Source organism: Hyperolius riggenbachi, chromosome 11, assembly GCF_040937935.1.
Source record: "Hyperolius riggenbachi isolate aHypRig1 chromosome 11, aHypRig1.pri, whole genome shotgun sequence".
NCBI lineage: Eukaryota > Metazoa > Chordata > Amphibia > Anura > Hyperoliidae > Hyperolius > Hyperolius riggenbachi.
The window spans coordinates 108,636,199-108,659,533 of NC_090656.1; the positions used below are offsets into that span (position 1 = coordinate 108,636,199).

Genomic DNA, 23,335 nt, shown 5'->3' on the forward strand with positions numbered 1-23,335 from the left:
GAGACCTGGTGAGTCTTGTGGGAGAATCGGTATGAGGCGCTGACTTCCGAAACGAGTCGCTAAACTCAAAACTGAATGCATAGGTTTAATAAGGAAACGCCTATTTTCAGTCCTTATTTGTAATGTGTAGATTTTCCAATTCCTGTGTATACCCTCTCAATGAGACCATCCCCTATCTACCTTGTGACTCCACCTCTTCCTCCCACCCCAAATGTTAATGTGCCCTCCACCCCTTCAAACCTCACTTGCCCCAACTGTCCAGCTGCTCCTGGTCTCGTCCGCTGCTTCCCATTGAGCGGAACAATCGCATGCGGCCAACACGTGGATGCAACATATAGCACGTGGCATGTGTAATCGTGTGGTCATGGCGATATTTCATGCCGTTACCACCGCACACCTGATCGGCCAAGTCAGCCTGAGATTTCCCAGCATTCTCAATTGATACATTCAAACAGATTTTGGGCCGAAAACGGTCAAATTGCTAATTGGATGGTTGATTGGCCGCAAAATTGATAAATGCATGTCCACCCTAAGAAGGACAATAATGGGATGAGGCGTGAAAAAAAAAAAACTACCAAAAATTGAGAGAGTACGAATGGCAAAATCAGGGGAAAAACCTGAGTATTGTCAACAACTGAAGTGGTATGACCTTATAAAGTTGGATGGTAGTAAAAACTTTATATTCCCGGTGAGCAAAAGTCCTCATCGGTCTGTTATGTGCATACAGAGCACATTTTCAGCATAATTCGCAAGGCACACTTGGCGAATGGGCATGGAGGATGAGCATGTGACATGTGACATTTTGTATTCCTAAATCATGTTTTGTCCAGAGCTTTCCTGTTTGCTAGTTATGTTATGGGTGCCTAAGGAAGTTTACAAGTAACACTCCTTTATCAGTCCTTCCTGTCCTGCTGTGCTGACTGCTGAGTTCAGGCTTCCTTCCAATATTTACATGTCATTGCTGCCAGGCCCTGCCCTAACAGCAGTCTATTCATTTCATCTCAGGAACTGACTTTAGTAGCAGTCAGAATCCTTTTAGATGTGTGACTTCATTAATAACAGTCCTCACAAAGTCTTGAGAGAAATGGAGATATAATTTAATATATTAACACAGCAAAACTCTATTCCAGGAAAATAATCTTCACTGTCATTAGAGTGGAGTTTCCATTTAGTAAAAATGTCCATGACCGGCTCTTTTAAATCTTAATTCCGCTGTATTTACAGACTTTTCTGGTACCAGCCAGGGCCGGGCCGAGGCATAGGCTGGAGAGGCTCCAGCCTCAGGGCGCAGTGTAGGAGGGGGCGCAGAATTCATTCAGCTGTCATTCCTAATTGTGTTTGAAGCAGAAAGAAATAATAAAAGGGATACATGGCAGTGACTGCAAGCCAGACAACTAGATATTAAGGTGTTGGGGAGGTTGTGGGCCCTGTGGCGCCTCTTAGTCTAATAGCAATCAGTGTGTGCAGGGCCGGATTTAGGCCAAGGCCACCTAGGCCATGGCCTAGGGCACCACAGGAGCAAGGGCACCAAAGCAGAAGGCTGAATTGGTGCAGCATTTGTAAGCTTGCAAATGCTGCAATGCAGGGGGATCAAGTGAGCGCCTGACCCGGGTACTCTGCTGCCAGCCGCCTGTGCAACAACCACCGTGCTCTCTGTGCATGTTTGCATTGTTGCCAGTGGCTATGGACTTGGGCAGCATTGGAGAGGGAAAGGAAGAGGACGCTTCTGCACTGGAGACGAGCGAAGAAATGAGTGACACTGAAAGGAGGGGGGTGGAAAAAGGAGGAATTAAGGGAGTCAACAGGCTGCCTATACTAGAGGGAAGGGGGGGGGGGGGGTGTCATCTAGCTACCTATACTGGATGGAAGGGGAGAGGGTTCATCTCGCTACCTATACTGAAGAAGGGCGGCTGGTGACAGTGGCCTTGGGCGGTAAAGAGTACAAATCCGGCCCTGAGTGTGTGACGGATGGGGAGGCAGGGATGGAGGGGCGCACTTTGGTGTCTCAGCCTTGGGTGCTGGAGGACCTTGTCCCGGCTCTGGGTACCACCATTTCCTAAAGCTCTAATAGTCCTGAATCATTCAGGAACAGGACTGTTCTTTTGTTGCACTAAATATGGTATATAACAGCAACTTTATTACACCTCTCCTTGAAATCCCAGGGGTGTGATGGTGACCTCCAAGGCCGTTCAGTGGTCTGTTTCGTTGCCAAATAATTCTGCATGTCAACTCGCTGCCCATACAATTCTACGGGCCTTTTCACAGTAACAGATCACGTTATTTTAACTCGCTGCATTCAGGCTTTGTATTAAAGTGCCGTCCTCTGCCGCCTGGCTCCTCCCGTATGGCTCCTGGTAATGCTGCGCAGTCTGGGCGTGTGCTCCCTGTCGCACTTTTGTGGGCCGGCAGGTGCAGAATGCTCCCAGCCGCAGGAGCGTGATGGGGTGTGTATGCTGCCAGGCCGCGCATGCGCACCATGCCCTGACTGGCTGAATTACCGGGGGTCATAGCGGAGGATCCAGATGGCGAGGGAATCCAGCGCAGGAGACTTGGGCGCCACCATAAGAATTACGGCTATAGCAGCGCACAGTGAGTAATTTTGGCGCCATCAGAAGACGGTGCTAAAGTTACTTTTAAAACACTGTAATTTGGCCTACAGCAATAGCTGGAAGCCGAATTAAATCATTCCACACCATCCACGTCGACCTAGAGGGGGTATAATTAACGACGCCGGGAACTTGTGCAGCAGCAGGATAAGTCATACCGGCTGTATCCTGCGCCCAAGTCTCCCGGCGGGAATCCTCTAGTATGTTGGAGGAAGCCCCAGGTATGTATAACCTTTTTGTACTGCTTCGTCTCAGGTTCACATTTAAAGTAAAAGAAAAAAGTTTAAAACAAGATTATTAAAGTAAAATGTTCATGCCTGCCTATCCTGTTAACCCCAATGCCTCAACTGTACTTGGCCTTAAAGGAAACCTAAACCGAAAAAAAAAAAGTTTCACTTACCTGGGGCTTCTACCAGCCCCATGCAGCCATGCTGTGCCCGTGTAGTCGCTCACTGCTGCTCTGGCACCCCGCCGCCTGCTAGTTTTGTTTTTGCGGACTCGGAGTTGGCGGGCCACCACGCGTATATTTGCACGCATTCCCGTTGGTGCAGGAAGCTATTGCGGACATTAAAACATACATTTTTACGCGTTGGAGGTGCAATGTGTAAAAATGTACATGTTGCACCTCCAATGCGTAAAAATGTATGTGTCCGCAATCGCTTCCTGCACCAGCAGGAATGCGTGCAAATGTACGTATGGCGGCCCGCCGACTCAGTCGGCAAAAATGAAACTAGCTGGCAGCGGGGGACCGGAGCAGCAGTGAGTGACTACACGGGCACAGGATGGCTGCATGGGGCTGGTAGAAGTGAAACTCATAATTTTTTTTTTTTTTTTGGTTTAGGTTTCCTTTAACCTCCCTGGCGGTAAGCCCTGAGCACGGGCTATGCCGCCGGGAGGCACCGCTTAGGCCCCGCTGGGCCGATTGGCATAAATTTTTTTTTTTTTTTTTTTTTTGCTGCACGCAGCTAGCACTTTGCTAGCTGCGTGCAGTGCCCGATCGCCACCGCTACCCGCCGATCCGCCGCTATACGCGTCGCCGCAGCCGCCCCCCCCTTCCAGACCCCGTCCGCTGCCTGGCCAATCAGTGCCAGGCAGCGCCGTGGGGTGGATCGGAGTCCCCTTTGACGTCACGACGTCGGTGACGTCATCCCGCCCCGTCGCCATGGCGACGGGGGAAGCCCTCCAGGAGATCCCGTTCTTTGAACGGGATCTCCGGATCTCCGATCGATCGGAGGGGCTGGGGGGATGCCGCTGAGCAGCGGCTATCATGTAGCGAGACCTCGTCTCGCTACATTAAAAAAAAAAAACCTATTTGCTGCCCCCTGGCGGATTTTGACAAACCGCCAGGAGGGTTAAAGAGAACCTGAACTGAAAACGAAAAGTCAAAATAAACATAAACACATCATACTTACCTCCTGTGTAGTCTTCTTATCAATCTTTCTCCTCTCTTGCGTCCTGTTTGTCCACTGTGATCAATGGAATTCTATGTCCTCTATTTTGAAAATGGCCATTACCCCATAACAGCTTCCTGGTCAGCACACTGTTAAACTATACTATCACCCACTTGAGCTATAGGGAAACATGGACATTACCTTGCACATTCAGTTGTAACTGACAGCAGCTGATATATAGCAATTGGTATATTTCAGTTCTGACAAAATATTGTCAGAACTGGAAGGGATCAATGTAAGAAGAGAATGGTGAGCTTCTGAGTGGAACTGAGGACGAGGTAAGTATGTAATATTCATTTGCAGCTACGTCATGCGTTTATTTGAAATAATTTTACTCAGTTCAGGTAAGTGGGCACTTACCACTACCAGTGGTATTGATTGGATATGATGCAATTGCTAGGGCGACAGTTTGGGTCCCAGTGCTGTACTACTAGCGGCAATTGCGATGCTGAATAGCAAACCGCTAGTGATTTTAAAATTGCTACGGTTTGTATTTTAACATAGGAATCGCGGTAAGTAATTTCCACTACCGTGATTCGTTTTTAACTCAAACGCGATCGCGCCGCGGATCGATTTTTGCCGCGATTTTGCTATGCAGTCGCAAACGCCGGGAAAATTTGTTACTTTGCTGATTCGCTAGCGTTTAGTGCGAACGCTAGTGATTGCTACTGGAAAAGGGCCCTAAAGGGGAAGAAAAAGAAACAAAATTGAACACTTACTTAGTGGTAAGAAGCCTCTGGATAGTGCAGAGGCTTCGCTCCTCCTTGATCCTACCAATCCAGCACTGGGACACTTTGAACATATTAAACAAGCACTTGTTGTAGATGTTCTCGTGGCCATGCACCCATCCGTGTACAAGTGGGGGCAGGGTCGGCCCGCTCATGAGGCGGGGTGAAACATTTGCCTCAGGCGGCACATCTGAGGGGGGCGGCACCCGCCTGTCCTTGGGTGGGGGGTCGCCCGCCGAGCTGGAGGAGTAGCGGGCAGAAAGGGGGTATTGGGCCTAGCGGTGGGGAGGGGGGTCGGACCCCCCCTCCCTCGCCTGGGTCCCCCGATCTGCGCTCTCCTCCAGCTGTAAATAGTTAAGTACCAGTGTATAGATTGAGAGGCAACGGGCGGGGACCTCTTCCGCGTTCCAGCAAGAGCTCCACTGACGTCACTTCCTTCAACGCCGCCTCCTGTATTGTAAGTGGACGGCATTGCAGGAAGTGACGTCAGTGGAGCCTATGGATTATATACTGAGCATTGTTCTCCCTAGAATTTTTTTCCAGTCTGGTGGCATGAAAAAGTAGCCGAGTGGGGTGTGGTGAATGAATGCAGGGCCTGGCACTTTTCTGCACAACTCTGCTTACAGCATAGGAGGAAATGAGCTGATGACAGCCGGGTGCTGACCAAAACTAGTCGGGTGGAGCACCCGGCTAAAAGAGCCTGGGGAGAACACTGCTGATATAATCACCGGTAACGTTCTTTCTCTTTTTTTTTTTTTTTCTCTTCCCCCACAGGTTTGATTTAATAAAAACCCTGGAACTTCTTGTTGTTAATCACCAGCCTGTACAGTGCTGCCATGGTTTCCAGCAAGTTTGCAAGCTCTAGTAGCTGGAGAGTGAAATTGGAAGATCTCTAATGGCATTCAGTTACAAAAATTATTTGTGTAGCGATATGTTTAGATTTTTGTACTAAAGTGAAGTTTAAAGTAAGCCTAAAGTAGCCGTTTAAAGTGTGTAAATATTAATACAAAATCTATGCTAAGCATCATTTATTAAGGCTTGGTTCAGACAGGCGACTGCTGGCGTTAAGCGACGTCGTTTGGATTGACCGACGCCCATAATAACATGAATGTTATTAGCATTTGCCGGCGATTGTGTGAGCGCCGTGGTCAAATTTTTTCCGGAGGCTATATAGCCATTAACTGCACCAGAAGTTCTATAAACAAACACTGAACTCTCCTCTGCATTTTTGTCATCTTTCATCAGCCATTGGGCTGCTCTGCTTATTTAGTTAACAGATTGTGCAATCTACTTTCAGGACATGTCCTTGGCTCTGATAGTTCCACATGACTAAAACAGTCATAAAAGCATACACAGTAGTGTGCTGCTTGTCCTTCATGAATTGCATTGCAATGTGTGTACAGTTGCCCTCCTTTATTGGATTATTATTAAACCTTGTAAAAGAATAGATGTATTTTGCTGTCAAACTTGTTTTGTGGCTACAAGTATTGATGCTAAGCAACCAGCATACAAGCTGCAACTGACTGCGAGCTCAACATTGCTTTGTGCGGAAATCACTGGGCTGATCTATTGAGGGAGGTAAGAGTAGAGAAAAGGTGGCAAAGTTGCTCACCTTTCCGAATCAGGCTGTTCCTCACCGTAGTCAGTCCACAGAGCAAACTGTTAAAATACTGTACATGAATTAAAAAAAAATTGCATGCGTTTCGAAGCAGAAAACTGGAAAACATGTTAAAGTGAACTTGCATTGGACAGAAGGAAAACAGAGAAATGCACTCTGTATGTATTTAGAGAGTTCAGCTTGTCTAATTCCCCCTCATCTGTGACTAAGCACAAATTGTAATTTTATCCCTCAGCTGTATCAGCTGACTGTCACGGCAGAGATCTAATTTGTAAACACATGATACTAACAATATGCCTGCTCCCGTGAAAGCAGGAAGTAGAAACACTTAAGATTTATTGCAGGATTTGTATCCACTGTAACAAAAAAGTTTTTCTTCAAAGGTTAGTATGCTGTTGCTTATCTTTTAGAGCAGAATTGCTTTTTATTTTTGCAACATTTATACATTATTTAATCAGTGTTTACCCATTGTAAAATCTTTCCTCTACCTGATTCACATTCTGAAATTTTTATCACGGGTGGAGACCTCTTTAGTTCTGGGAGGTGATCTCTGCAGAATGTTTGTTTTACTGAGATTCCCAAACCCAATACAAAATATACCTGATCTCTCAAAGTACTTGGGGGAGGAAGGGGGGGTTGTGTGTCCTAAAACCTTTTAAGTTCTGTAAGATGCCCTCCACATTGATGGTTTTCTGCAGGGCTCTGGAGTCAGTACAAGAATCGTTCACCGCCAACTCCTCAATTTCAGATTCCTCCAACTCCTCTAATTTGCATATAACAATCTTATTGATTGAAAGTATGTAACATAAAAGGCATTTCATTGCTTCCAAAGCTTAGGAATTTTAAATTATATTAAGATGGCATCTGCTTTTTGGGTACAAAAAGCTCCTGGCCAGGAAGCTGACACTCTACCCTGTCGGGCATCTCGGCCTGCCATTGCCAACGTGAATGCCCCAGCATGTCGTCTGTATAAGATGCCCCATATCAGCCGGGTTCATGCAGCCCTGCCACCTTGCAGAAAAAGGCCTCTGCCTTTGCTATATCTGATATAAGATATAGAAAAGTTTTTTGAAGTATTCCCTCAAACAGGAATGATTGTTCAAATGAATGACAGTGCAGTTCACTTTCAGACATTGCCACAGCAGAATAAATTGTACAACAGGGCAAGGGATGGGTATGAAAGGTCCTATAGGGAAGCATTAGAACTCAATGTCTGTGCCTTCCCACTTTTATGCCGTGGTAAAATACAGTTCAGCAGAGATATTGTGAATGGGCCCTTGGTATTGTAATTTATGATTTTTGGATTTATAAGTAATTAGAAGTAAAATTTGCTTAAACAGAGAGAATTCAGAGAAACTAGGGGGTTCTACACTGTGGCTTACCTTTTGGGCAATCAAATAATTTCATGATCAGTGGATCTGAAACCTTAAGACAATATACACCTGCAATTGTGTGTGAAATGATTCATTGATCGCTAGGAGTCCAGATTGAGGTTCTTACAGAGATCACATTTTTAAGGGCTCTTTCCCATTAGGGCAGACTTTGTGCGTTAACGCAAACGGAAGCCGTTTGCGTTAACCAAGGTAAGATGAAAGTCCATAGACTTTCATTTTACCTTTCACACTCGACGCTGCGTTTCGATGCGTTGCAGTTTTTCCTCCAACGCACCCGCGAGCCGGCGTTTTCTGTCGGGTTTAATTACCAGCTACCGCCGCTGATTGCGTCGCACCGCAGACACCCGACACGCCGCAGGCAGACAACGTGTGCAGGAGAACGGCTCCTGTTCGCGTTGTCTGATGTGAAAGAGCCCTAATGGTCATCATTACTTTGGCAGTTTGAGGTCATCTTTTTTCCCATTTTAATGCAGGTGACAAGCAATAAGCTGGGTTTGAGATTTCCATCACAGGTTTTTTTTATTTTTATTTCTTCTAGCGTCGTGCCTCATTCCCTTCCTCTTTCTGTGATATTGTCACTGGCTGGCAGCAGACTGTCGGCTGAAATACTCTTGAATAATCCTTTTGCCTGGCAGAAGCCATGTTTTTCTATGAAGCTTTAAGAGAAAAAAGGACAAAATTCAAACAAAAATATCTGCATCAAAATTTCAGCATAAAATTAATTGTAATAAATTCTCTAGAGTGTAAGCTGGCAAGGGCAGGGAAGCCAGTATGGTTTCGGTGATCCAGCAGGAAACCCTTAATGAAAACAGTTCTCTAATCACAGCACCCTCTGCAACTTGATGCACTTCTGATTGGTCAAACAGTGTCAGCGTGTTTATTACTGCAACTTATCTGAAACCTAAAAGTTTGAGAGGGTGCTGTGCGCCCAATCATGTTGGCCGATTTTCCCTAAAGGGTTTCCTGCTGAGTCACCTACACCCTAGGTTCTCAACGTGTGGTACGCGTACCCCAGGGGGTACTTCTGATGGTTCCAGGGGGTACTCGGGCTTGATATACTTAACCAAGAATAACAAATTTAGAAATTTAGAAAATGATAAATCTTATTTAAACAACACCAAGTTAACATTCTAGCTAGTTAAAAGCAATAGTAAATGCTTGGAAATTGTTTAGAACCAATTATCATGTACTACAATCAAATATATATTTGTCAAGGGGTACTTGTGATCATTTTTACTATGCTAGGGGGTACTTGGTGATTACTGGGTTTTAAAAGGGGTACATACCAATAAAATGTTGAGAAACACTGACCTACACCATGCTAGCTAGCTCCAGGGCAGTGACCCTCCCCTTAGTGTTTGCGATACTGTATCATATGATCATGTACATTGGCGATGTCTCAAGCCACACATCAACTATGTATTTGTATGAGTATTGTTTGATGTCCTGATTGTATCGTGTTTTGAACTTCTCATGTATCTATGTTCCCCACTATTTGTTTTGTACTATGTACAGTGCTATGGAAGATGTTGGCACTATATAAATAAAAATAGGCTACTACAAAGACAAAAGAGATCGAGAGCCCCAATAGTGACAGACCGAGGCGCTCAAATCTGGCTGGACTTTTAAGCTCCCAGTACTGCCTGATGATGCGGGATATTGCACATGAAACATGTTGCAATATATCATTTTTCTTCAATAAAACAATTGTTTAGGTTAAATTGTGGGAGGTAAGTGAACCACTACCTCATTTTTAAAAAGTTTTTAACTATTGTATCCTCATCTGGCACCTCCGTTTTACCAACTGTTAATAGGCTGCTAGAGTTCAGCCTGGTTACATGGAAAGCAATAGTATCCTTTTTAATTACCGGCAGAGATTTTTGAGGGGGTCCCCAGTTTTGTAAAAAAAATTCTACATGGGTACTATCCCAAGTCTTTAATTTTGTTAAAATTGCCTTTGCATTTTGATCTACAGTCAGTGAAGAATTTCCATAACTTGCAGTAAGCCACACTTATTGCTCTTCTGTGCAACCTTGGCAGCCGTTCTCTGTGGTTTACTGTTGCCATGAGACTGTCCAGAAATCCCCAAGCTTGCTGCAGGAGTAACTGGCTGTCCAGTACAGGAGCTTTTTTCTGTATCTGGACTAATCCACTGACTGGCAGCACTCTGATCCACCAGTTTGTTGGTACACTTTGATTTCACGTACATATAAAACAGTCATTACAAAAGACACAAGCTGAAATTACACTTTTGCATTACTCTTTGAAACATAAAAGTGTACCACCCCCCCCCCCCCCCCCCCATACTAAAGTAAGAAGTTTTGAATCAGGATGATACCATTTATTGGCTAACTTAGAGATGGATAAACAGTGAGCTTTCCACTTATAAAAAGCCTACGTCGGACTGGTTCCTGACCAAAACTGAAAACTTCTACTATGCTGAAATATACTAAAGTAAAACTGCCTAGTAGGGATTGTCAACGACATGCAGGTAATCACACATTTTTATACAAATTTTATTCAAATTTTTGCACTTTAAAATGGATCAAATAAATGATGCTGTGGTGTATGGATGCATACAAATTTGCATCAATTATTTGCATCTTACTGACTGCCCCTGCTGCCCAGAGAAATCACTTGTAAGCGGTGTCTGGATGGAGATGAGCGATTTATGATCCTAAATATCAGTAAGCTAGTTCTTTCTAAGTCAGCACTGTGAGGAAATTCTATTCAGACACAATTTGTATGCCCATATACACCAATGGGATTTAAATCATGAATTAGAAAACCATCCAGCTAGCAAGTCCTTCTCACTCACATATGTGCATACATTAACTTAATAAGCTCATTTTGGTTACAGATTTCCTTGTACGCCGTCTTTGAAAGTATCTGATATTCTGCTTAATCTCGCTGCAAGTGTTCTCCTCCATGGCCCTTTGTCCACTTGTGTCGTATAAAGTGTGACATTTCGCCTTCTTCTGCTTGGAGTTTTTAAGGCTCGTCGGTTATGAATTCCTTGAATGCACATTCTAGAAGCAGACACAAAGGTCATAATGTACGGTTTCTAAATATGAAAAGACTTCAGTTAGTCACTTGTATTTCCAGTTTCACTGCTCTTCCGGTAATGGCAGTTACTGATATTTCCCTTACGTTGCTGAATTCATACCCACTCCACCCAGACCAGTGTTTTTTTTGTTTTGTTTTTTTTTATTTCATTCACATCACAGGTTATAGTTTAAATGATTTAAACAACCTATTGTTGTAAAAAAAAGTTTTATATCTTGTTTTCCATGGTTTCTTGCTTGCCCAGCTTCTGACTGGATGATGTCAGAGTAATGTACTGCTAAATTCACCTCTGAAGTTGCCATGCTGAACTTCTGGCTTTAGTGGTTTCTGATTCATAGACCTGCAACAAGCATGCAGCCAATAGTCAGGCCAGAGTCAAAGCGTCTGACCTGCATGCTCATTTTGGGCTGGTGACTTTTGTGAAGTATGAGAGGCAAGGCATAAGCAAAGACATCAAGTGGCATTGTGTATTAGAGAATGAAGACAGCCTTTATGTTCCTCTTAGTTTAACGTGCATGGGAATCATGGGAAAAAAAAGCCAGATACTTGACTAAGGAGAAGGAAGGCTCTGGGTCCTATAGAGCCTTCCCGCTCCTCTCTTGGTCCCCGGTCCAATGCTGGCTCCCCTGTAGCAGTATTCAACCAATCTGCCGCAAAGGAGGCTCCGGAAGTCTTGGACTTGGCACTCGGGCCGCTCCATACTGCGCACTCTCTCGCACATGCGCAGTATGGAGGCGTCTGTCTTTGGAAGGACTCTGCTCCAAAAGACTTCAGAAGTCCCCCCATGGCAGGGGATTCAAACAGAGGAGCTGCTGCTGCAAGGAGGGCTCTGGGAGAGGAGAGGGAAGGCTCATTAGGACCCAGAACCTTTCCTCTCCTTAGGCAAGTATCTGGTTTATTATTATTTTTCTAAGATTTCCAATTACTTTAACCACTTGAGGACCACAGTGGTAAACTCCCTTAAAGACCAGGCACATTTTAACTAAAATGGCCACTGCAGCTTTAAGGCCAAGCTGCAGGACTGCACAACACAGCACACGAGTGATTTCTCTCCCCCCCCCCCCCTCCTTTTCCCCCCACCAACAGAGCTCTCTGTTGGTGGGGTCTGATCGCCCCCCCCAGGTGTTTGTTTGTTATTTAATAAATATTCGTGTGTTTTTGACACACAACATAGGGGTTTTGTTTGTTTTGTTTTGTTTTTTTTTTGTTTGTTTTTTTATCTTTTTTCCTTCTTCCCCTCTCTCCCTGCATCCAGCCAATCACGCGATCGGCTGTCATAGGCTTCAGCCTATTAGAGCCGATCACTCACTTGTCCCCAGTACAGTGCCGCTGCTGATCGCAGCCCTGTACTATGTGTTTAAACGGCGGTGTCGCCATCTACCAGTCTCCCGCGCGGCCGCTTAGACACCCTCCCCCCGAGCGGGAGATGCGCACGTGTGATCTCCTGCAAAACCGAGCCCCAGGACTTGACACCGATTGGCGTTAGACGGTCGTGGGGCTGCCACCACGGCCACGCCCATTGGCGGTAGCCGATCGGCAAGAAGTTAAAGGACAACTGTAGTGAGAAGAATATAAAGGCTGCCATATTTATTTATTTTTAAACCATGCCACCTGCCTGGCAGCCCCACTGATCTATTTGGCTGCAGTAGTGTCTGAATAACACTAGAAACAAGCATGCAGCTTGTCAGATCTGACAATTTCAGAAACACCTGATCTGCCGCATGCTTGTTCAGGGTCTATGGCTCAAAGTATTAGAGGCAGAGGATCAGCAGGACTGCCAGGTAACGGGTATTGCTTCAAGGGAACCTAAACTGAGAAGGATATGGATGTTTCCTTTTAAACAATACCAGTTGCCTGGTAGTCCTGCTGATCTCTTTGCTGCAGTAGTGGCTGAATCGCACACCTGAAACAAGCATGCAGCTAATCCAGTCTGACTTCAGTCAGAGCACCTGATCTGCATGCTTATTCAGGGGCTGTGGCTGAAAGTATTAGACACAGGATCAGCAGGACAGCCGGGCAACTGGTATTATTTTAAAAGGAAAAATACATGTCCTTCCCAGTTTAGGTTCCCTTTAATTGGAAACAAGTATGTCTGCCTCCATATCCTTCTCTCTTCAGTTGTCCTTTTTAAAGGAGTACTGTTAGGTTACAAAAATAAAAACGTTTAACTTACCTAGGGCTACCGGCCCCTCTCAGAGAAAACGAGTCTTCAGTTCCCTGCCGCGGCTCGCTTCCGGATTTTGTGACTAATATCACGGGTCACTGTACCTGCGTTGCCCTGGCTACACACGTCCTCGCTCCCGTCACGAGGAGTGTCTTGTGCAGTTTTTGTTTTTTGTTTTTTTTAACCTTACACTACTCTAGGTTCCCTCTAAAGCCATACAGGTGAAGTCCAAAAGACAGAAGAGGGAGGAAAATCACTGAATGGGTAAATGCTCCAAGCTTCATTCAGAAATGCACACTGTATAAACAGGTGACTTATGTCGGGCCACCAATCAGCCCCTAGTCCTAGCTATCGCTTGGGGCCATCTCTGCCTCTGGACCTTGATCATTTTGTCCTAGAGCGAGCTGCAGTCATTCTGTCATGTGCTGTGTGTAAGTCATCTGCCCTCCTCCATAGGAATGTCACTTGCTTACAGGCTAGCAACGTGTCTGTACAGAACTTGGCATTAACTATTGCCTGAGAGATCGAGCACCCGATCTCTGCGTGTGTACTCACCTTTGAGGTGTAAGGCTTCTGGTGTCGCAGCTTTAATTGTATGCCTATGTGTAGTTGGTAGATTAAGAAATCCCCCATTATATAAAAAAAGACAGTGGTCACTAATGCAGCCCACTTTCAAGTATATTGGGTAACTGGCATTTCGGATGTGCAATTAACTTTGTTGCTAACGGTGTTTCACGTATGTAAGTGCACCTTTTGTTTCACAAAGGTGTTGTAAGGTTATAGCTGTTTGATGTGCTTCTCAGAGCTCCACTTTAGTTTCTTGTGGCTATTTTCTGACATGTCTGCTGCGTGTTTTTCCAGAGGGATCATAGCCAGCATATTGGTGTTTCTGTGCTTTGGTGTCACACAAGCTAAAGATGGACCATTTTCAAGACCCCATCCAGGTATGTGCATAGTGTTATGCTTTACATGGATTTCTGCTTGTGTGCTTTGCTGCAGTGCTGGACTCAGGCCTACTTACTGGTACCTAGGTTGGGTTTCTGAGCCTATACTATAACTCGCATAAAACGTTCCACACACTATCCATCTGAATTTAAAAAAAAAAAACAAAAAACTGACACTTTTCTGACCTACTAGTTGTATCTAAATTGACATGATAGTAATTTAAATACATGTGGCCCCTCCCACATACATGATACCTACAGAAGGTGTGGTGCTGGTCTTAAAGTGACATGCTCCAAAAAAGGAGGGCTGCTACCTAAATACATTGCTATAGGTTTCAGGTTTCCTCTAAAGTGCATTTCCATTTCCCCAAAAGAAATAAACCATCTTTTGTGTAACAAACTGTATTACACTGGCATGTGCCTGTAATTGCTGTAGTATGCCATGATCACTGCTCTGAAGCTCTGCATGTTTCCCTGTGTAAGCAGCCTTGCAGTGCTGTCAGTCATTACTGAGGTGACAGTGATTACTCCTAACTGTGCACCTGTGTGGCCAGCATTCCCATGAATGTCTGGGATCTCTCTTCCCTGTAAACTCCATGTTACATTGCAGTAAACAAAACAAAGATGTAGTGGTTAAAAAGGGTCCAATAATTTTTTACTTCCTGCAGCTTTCTGAACCAATGAGTAGAAATCTATGTATCCCTTAACACCAGGCTGTGTATTGTTGCAGTAGTTTCCCACTACTTGTGGGTTGAAGTTGAAAGCTTTTTACGAATGTTTTGTTACCAAATGGCTTGTACGGTGGGTTATATTGTCCATAGAATTTTGTACCAAAGTGGAGTAACACATTTAATATTGTGCATTACTTTATCTTTCAGCATACTGGAGGTTCTGGCTCTGTGTAAGTGTGGTGTACGAGCTCTTCCTCATCTTCATTCTTTTCCAGGTGAGAAATAAAGCTTTAGTGTCCTGTTCATTCATTGCTTGTTCTGGAAGTTCCTTGTGGAATACATTGGCAGTCACATAACATGACATTCACAATGCAGGCCTGTGTTTGCAGCATGTCTGCCTGAGGCTGCTGTGAACAAATTAGCTATTTTGTGATTGGTTAATTGATGTATCGCTGTCCAAAAGCCACCTCATGGACTTTTCCATCTCCTGTAGCTGCCAGTGTCCCATTATCATTCATGGTTTATTTATAACCATGGTGTCTCCTCAAAATACTTCACAGCATGCATGGAGATCATTGATCTCTGTACTGTAGGCTTTTGTCTCTTCACATTATTTGTGTTACAACAGCTTTGTATTTTTCCTGTACAGATGCCCAAAGCTCTTAATAGAAAATGTAGCGCATTAAGTAGATGTACAGGGATACATTAAAGTGTCTCTAGTTACGGAAATAACCCAGCATTGCAATCCAGTAGCCTATCAGAAGCTGTAATCTGTACATTTTATGTATATGTTACGGCCAGAACCCGAAGTTTGGCCACTTTGCGTTGTGGCTGGCCACTTCGAGTTCTGGCCAGTCAATGTGCGAAGTGGCCACGGCGCTGCGGCCAATGTCCGAAATGAAATATAAATGTAGTAAGGTGAAGCGCTCTGCACCACATACACATTCAATGCATATAATGCACACCAAAATTGGGCATACGTCTGGTCAAGGTGCCGGACTCAAATGCGTGCCACCCCTATAACATTCATACACAACAATTACGAGTCCACCTGTAAGAGAAATACATACATGCATATGATCTAGGTAGTCCTCTAAGAGAACCTGAGGCACTATATCATTCAGCGAAGCAAAATTGCAGTTAACAGTCCACCTGTAAGTGAAAATACATATATACATATGCTTTAGATAGTCCTCAAGAGAACCTAGCGAAAACTCCTATTCAGCAAAAGCCAAAATTCATAGGAACCGTTTTATCCCCAAACAGTCCACTGCTCCTTCTCAATCAGAACTGTCTCCTCATTAACTTGGCTGAAATACCCTTACCAGCAGAAGTGGCTGATTGATTCACAGATCAGCAAACAGGCACAATCTGAAGTACACCTCCTCGTAATCCGATCTGCTTCTTCCTAGGTAAACACAGGAATGACATAGCGTAATCCAGTTTCAGCCAATCACCCCTGCACCACTCGTGCTCCACGCGTGTATCCCATAAGTATCCACACCTCAGTGAGATATTGAAAATAAACAGAATGCTCGCTCACCAGATGTGCTGCCTGATCCTATGTTGACCAGCTATGATCGCTTTTTCGTGCACTTAGATGCTCAGAATGTTGTAGAACCATTGCGCACTTCCTTCACCCATACATTAGCGGCTCACATTACTGGGTCACAGGCAAATACGGCAACTCCTCATGCACAAATATCCCACGCTCCGAATCTGCACTGCACTGCACAGCACGCCACCTGACTGCATTCAATGCTACTTGCAGTTGTCTAATTCAGTGCAACTACAACACCTAATTTCCAATGTTTTATCCCCTGACAATCAGTGGCTGCCCCTTTAGCATCTAAGTTAGAAACTCCTTTATGCTGTTAATAGTAGACCTGAGCCCTAGCCCTAGCCCTTTCTCACTGCCGCATGTCAGCACACCCATCCACCGCACGCGCCCGTTGCTCAAAATGATCACATAGTTTGGTGTGCTATCCAAGGTGTCTATAGCGCTTCAGGTTTGTATGCAGGTGCTTGGCCATAGGAACTCAGTCTTTGCAGCGAACAATGAACCATTCTTGTGCTGAGTGTCCTTGAAGTTTCACGGCTGAGTAATTATTCAATGAGTAATGTCTGTGGCCAACTTAATGGGTTTAAATATTTAACAGGTATAGTAGTTAGGATCCAGTGAGCATCATTAAACGTTTATTAAGTCACTGGCTGTCCCATTTACCGCATTACTTTTGCACTACAATTCTGTCTACTGACCAGCTGACAGTCATATGAAGGGAGAACTCAGTAAAATGATCATTGGATGAGGCATTGAAGAAGAATTGAGATAGCCATGTATTGATTGGGGTTCCCAGCAGATTTGATGGCTTTCATTGAGTCTATCAAGAACTCTTTTTTTTTCTGATATCAATCTGTTTGATTAGCATCTGATCAGTTTTAAGGTGCCCTTACATTAGCAGATAATCCAATTTTGCATAAAATGTATTGGAAATCTGTGCAGCCTCCCCTGCCTGCTGCCCTTTCCTTTGCCTGCTGTCCACTAGATGGAGGTGATGCTGCTTTGGTAAATGGAGTACATAGAGTGAGCAAGGTGCATATGCTCTGCCTATTCTATCACATTATCTTCCTACAGCCCTGCAGGCATCAGAGTGATTCCTATGTACTTCTGTAAGTCCAGTTAACATTTAAAGTCAGTCAAATGGATGGACTCTTGGATTAAATATATCCTTGTTGACAAGAATATACCTGACACTAGTGGCTGCTTCGGCTTGCTGTGCAGGCTCAGTATGGCCACAGTCGCAGGGCTGTGGAGTCTGTACAAAAATCATCCGACTCCTTAGTTTATGAAACTACTGACTCCAGGTACCCAAAATGGCTCTGACTCCGCAGCCCTGCACAGTCGTGCTAGTAAAAGAGCGCAGTCCTGATCAGATTACCAACAAGTTCTTGTCTATAATCTTTGGAGGGTCCAGGAGAGTCAGTGGGGGACCAGAGAACGTCATGGGAAGCCTCATTAGGATACAGAGCAGAGACTTCCCTCTCCTTAGGCAAGTATGTGATTCTGTACCCAAACTTTGGCTCAGGTAAACTTTAAACTCCGGCATTTTACTGGGCAAAAATGTACATTTTTAGTCGTCTTTTAAAGCAGGCTATAAGAGAGGTAAAACCTTTTTTCAAAGGTATAACTAGGAGGATAATGCTGTTTTATGTAACACATCCCAAAGAGAAAAAAAACTACTACAGGCATGCTTCGGTAAATATAACATTGTGTGAATTTTGAAGAACAGACATACTGACCATACTAAAGGTAGCAACTAGTGGTCTGCTATTTAGCGGAGAATTGACTGATCAATAAATGGGATCAGAGATAACATGTCATAATACATTATTTTATCAGCATTATCGAAACGATCTGTACTTTCTATCCATCACAACCAGTTAAAAAACAGTTTTCCGTTCGACAAAATTGCCATTGAACGATCGCTTTTAGAATAGTTGGCAGTCAATTGGGAACATCAATGGGATTTATTTTCTGCCAATCCGATTGCAATTATCTGATTGCTTGAACGATTCTTCGCTAAAAATTGGATAGTTAGTAGCCACCTTAAAGAGAAACTCCGACCAAGAATTTAACTTTATCCCAATCAGTAGCTGATACCCCCTTTTACATGACAAATCTATTGCATTTCACAAACAGACCATCAGGGGGCGCTGTATGACTGATTTTGTGCTGAAACCCCTCCCACAAGAGGCTCTGGTACTGTGGTACTCTGGGCAAACTGCCACAATGTAACAATGTTCACAGACAGGAAATGGCTGTTTACAGCTGTCTGTTAAAGACAGAACAGCTAGAAACAGCTACATAACCTGCCCACAGTAAAAATGTCACCATGTAATACATGGCAGAATGTGAATCTGGGAGAGGAAAGATTTTACAATGAGCAAACACTGACTAAATCATGTATACATAATTATTGTAAAAATGAAGCACTTTTTTATTACATTATTTTCACTGGAGTTCCTCTTTAAGTACAGCATTGTCTGTCCATAGCCCACACCTGTTCTTTTTGTGCTTGCATGGGAGCTTTTTGCAGGTGATAACTATGCTGTAGAAATGTTATGCCAACCTCACTTGTATGGTTTTGTGCAAGAGCACAGAGTTCATACTGTTACTGCAGGAAGTTTTGAATCAGGATGATACCATTTAGCACAAAAAAATGTGAAAAACATTTTTTTTTCATTCAAAACTTCTTGCTTTTACTGATGACTAACACGGTACAACAGTCTACTGCTTCTACTATGTTACTGCAGGAGAGGCTATGAGCTGCATGAATGTTCATTTGCAGTGCAGTGACAGGAAAGGGGGGAGGGGGGAGTTATTAAGGCTGATTTCCGAGACTTCCAGATACAACATTTGTACACTGGCTGCACATCGTTCTGCTGCTAACCTCCTTCTTGTGTTTGTCTTACAGACTGTCCATGATGGGAGACAGTTCATGAAGTATATTGACCCCAAATTGGGTGTTCCTCTCCCCGAAAGAGACTATGGTGGAAATTGCCTTATATATGACCCGGGCAATAAAACTGATCCTTATCACAATGTGTGGGTAAGTCTGTCCTGTCCTGTGGAGCCATGCATGGTTCTCCTATTCTAGGGCAACAAATGTTTAACTTTGATAGGCATACTAAGATGTTTTTTAAATTCTTTATTTTACTTTGTGGTTCTATTTATTATGGGTGAAATGCTGTCTGTGGTCATACACAAATTCCACGTCCCATCTATGTATGAAGGAGAAAATTCCCTCATAACTTTGCCGTGTGTAGATAAAGTATTGGCTGCTTCAAACAGAATGTCATTTCACTCCTATAAAATGAGTAGGAGGTCTTTCTGAAATTAGCTGTATTCCTGTAGGCCTGGTCAGTGAGGATACTAGTAAATGGGCTGTCTCTATTTGTAAAGGACAATTTGAGGTGAAAAGAACATGGAGGCGGCCATAATTCTTTTTACACAATATCAATTGCCTTGCAGCCCTGCTGATCTATTTGGCTGCAGTAGTGTCTGAATAATGCCAGAAACAAGCATGCAGCTTATCTTATCAGATCTGACAATGGGCTCTATTCACAATCATTTTCCGCATGTGGAAATGCACTTGCAGTAAATTCCGACTGACAAGTTTTTTTTTTTTTTTATGCCACTTTTTTTACACATAGTTACTATGTAATTACGCATTTTTCCCCAAATTTTTTGAGAATGTGGAAAAAATGTGGGAATTATCACTGGCGGTAATACAGCGGTAAAAACTCTCTTACCGCATGTGTGATTGTGAATAGAGTCCAATGTCAGAAACACCTGATCAGCATGCTTGTTCAGGGTCTATGGCTTAAAGTATTAGAGGCAGAGAATCAGCAGGACAGTCAGACAATCTGCATTGTTTAAAAGTAAAAAAAAAAAAAAAAAAAAAAAAAAGACGCCTCAATATCCCTCTCGCAGTACTGAGAATATTGAGGTTGCCATTTTATTTGCTTTTAAACAATACCAGTTTCCTGGCTGCCCTGCTGATCTAATTGGCAACAGTAGAGTCTGAATCACGCCAGAAACGAGCAAGCAGCGAATCTAGTCAGATCTGCTAATGTCAGAAACACCTAATCTGTTTGCTTGTTCAGGGTCTATGGCTAAAAGTATAAAGCCCAATCTACACGATACGATTCTTTGTACGATTCGATTACGACTCTATTTACGATTCGATTAAATCTGACATGTCCGATGGGGATTCGATTCAGTTCGATTTGCTATTGCAAAACAATGGCAAATCGAATTGCATCGAATCGAATCCCGATCGGACATGTCTGATTCAATCGAATCGTAAATAGAATCGTAATTTATAAGAATAAATCTCGCTTCAGTGCTTATATTCAGCAGGGGCATGTGTGCCCCTTCACCCCCAGACCCCCCCCCCCCCCCCCCTTGCAAAATCAACGACCAACTTGGTCATAGATTTTGCTGCTCTTAGGCAGGGCTAACTGCTGCAGCCCTGCCTCTCAGCGCCGTCTATCAGCGGCGCATCGCCGCCTCTCCCCCTGCCCCTCTCAGTGAAGGAAGACTGAGAGGGGTGGGGGAGAGGCGGAGATACGCACTGACAGACGCACGTGAGGCAGGGCTGCGGACATTAGCCCTGCCTGAATGCGGAAGTGTTCCCCTGCTGCATGGAGCGGATTTAGGAGGCAAGGGACCCCCGTTTAGTGGCGGTTTAGCAGGGGCACACGTGCCCCTGCTGAGTATAAACACTGAAGCGAGATTTATTCTCGCTTCAGTGTCTCTTTAAGGCAATACTGTTTAAATGACCTTTCAGTTAATTATCTGAAGTAAGTGCCCTCTGCCACTTCGGAGACACTTAAATGTCAGTCTACAGGGTTGAAGTGTGATGCTTCACATCTGGAACTTATTGCAGACAGTCCAAGCCTGGATTAGAAAGGATTGCAGAGGATTTGTGTCATCGCTAAACTCCCTGCACTAATGACAAACCAACATAGATAAGTAGTAACAGCAAGTGCACAACATGTCCGCCTGACTATGGCTGTGAAAGTGAGAACAGCTTGTTTCCTGAAGCACTCAGCCTCATTTCCACGTCATCTTTGGCTAGTCCAGGAAATAAAGATTTCACTGAAAATAAGAGAATAAATCTGCACCTGGCTGTAAAATGCTGCTAATAGGCTCATAAAATAAGCTTACATTTGCTGTGTAGAGAACCTTATTAAAAAGATCTGTCATGGATTACTGCTTACACAATGTCTGCAACTCAATTGTCACTCCTTTTTTTAAATGCCTTTCGGAGGAAAAATTGGATTAATGTGATTTAAATCCTATAAAGTGCAGTAATGCTGACTCTATTATCATAAACAATTAGCAGACTGAAATGAACTTTTTGCTGGGTATAATGTCTAGTTAAAAAGATCGCTATTTTTTTCCCCTTCCTCATCCTGTCACTCCTTATCACTGTATAGATTGTTGTCACTTCAGCAGGTATGAATATGAGGAGATTGGACTATTCATTGGTCAGTTTTTCTGTAAACAATAGTAGGGACATGCAGGTATGTCAAGTACAATTATTCTGCCTTAAAACCGCATGTAATCCAAAATTTTGATATGTAAACGTATCAATTGCGCTCCCCTTCTATCCCTCTCCCCTCTATTGTCTAGGCTTGCTGCAACTCAAATTGATGCTACATGCACATCCTTATAGAGTCAAAATTTTGCTAAAAAGAGTGCGCTACCCCTTTAAAAACATAAAAATAAGTCCCAAAACCGTTCCTACTGTAAAAAGTCCTTAAAATAGGTCAATCAGGATCCAAATGTCCAGGTACTCCAAAGGCTTGATTAATCAATGTAGGACTCCGCACATGCAAAAGAAGATGAGTCGTATGACGTAACGCGTAGGGCGGAGCCAGGAAAGGAAGCGACCAGCAGCAGGAGGAGACGTCCCCTGATCCTTTTAACATTATATGCGCTTTTTTACTTGATGTTTGTGAGTATAATCTCTGGATTTTATTGAATAAATCAATGGTTTTACACTATTAGAAGCTTCTCAGCCCTAGATACATATCAGAATTTGCTGGATGGTGGACATTGTCTGCACAGTTTGTGGCTGAGACTGCACACCAACCAAGTTTGGACAGCTGTCTGTGAGTGTGGGCAGCGGCAGCAAAGGGTGAGCAGCAGTGAGATAGAGGTGGATGGTAGTGAGACCACTTGGTTTGAAAGTTAGATTGCACTATGATCTCTTGTTGTTTTGTCCGAGAATGAACGTATCTGCACCAGAGGAGAGGAGCCGGATAATTACATAAACGTGGTTGCTGTCTGTAGGGGTTGGGCAGCCTCTAAGGTGAGCGTGCCATTTGTTGGCTACCACCTGTGGTGATAGAGGTGACCCCACGGTAGAAATTGCATGGATTGGGTCCCATAGGGTGATGGTCCCTGTACAATAATTTTATAAACAGATCGCACTATGGTTCTTTGTTTTCTTCTTTTGCATGAGCGGAGTCCTACATTGATTAATCAAGCCTTTGGAGTACCTGGACATTTGGATCCTGATTGACCTATTTTAAGGACTTTTTACAGTAGGAACGGTTTGGGGACTTATTTTTATGTTTTTAAAGGGGTGGCGCACTCTCTTTTTAGCAAAATTTTGAATCCAAAATGTTGACTGAGCGAGAAGCCCATTCCTACATATATTGCATTGCACAAACCCCTTATCAACATGACCACTTTGTAGCATTTCATATCAGAATCAGAATCAGAATCAGAATCAAATTTATTCGCCAAGCACGACTGGGTCATGCCCGGAATTGGGTTTGGCACCTTACACTTGCTCAAAGTAAACACAGGAAGTACAAAAAGACAAACATGCAGAGACAAAAAGTGCAGAACAGTCCATACTATATACAAAAACAGGGGTGCAAAATGGGCAATAGAATACAGTAAAGTGATCAGTGTCAGTGTCCAGATTCAGCATAGAGTTATGTTCGCTAGTTCAGTCAAGTGAGTTCAGGAGGTTGACAGCAGAGGGGAAAAAGGAGTTACTGTGCCTCGAAGTTTTTGCGTAGATGGCTCGGTACCTGCGGCCTGACGGTAGACGGATGAAAAAGCGGTGACCAGGGTGTGAGGGGTCACCGGCAATCTTCAGTGCTCTGGA

General features: G+C 43.9%; 1 protein-coding gene across 3 annotated transcripts in view; it reads left to right on the top strand.

Annotated features, from left to right (window-relative positions):
• Window positions 1–23,335, top strand: part of PTDSS2 (phosphatidylserine synthase 2) — a 149,024-nt gene that overhangs the window by 69,212 nt on the left and 56,477 nt on the right. For all 3 annotated transcript variants that reach the window (XM_068261000.1, XM_068261001.1, XM_068261002.1), the window contains 3 exons: window positions 13,889–13,971; window positions 14,850–14,917; window positions 19,118–19,252. In XM_068261000.1, the coding sequence (XP_068117101.1) occupies window positions 13,889–13,971; window positions 14,850–14,917; window positions 19,118–19,252 (286 nt within the window). The remainder of the gene's footprint in view (window positions 1–13,888; window positions 13,972–14,849; window positions 14,918–19,117; window positions 19,253–23,335) is intronic.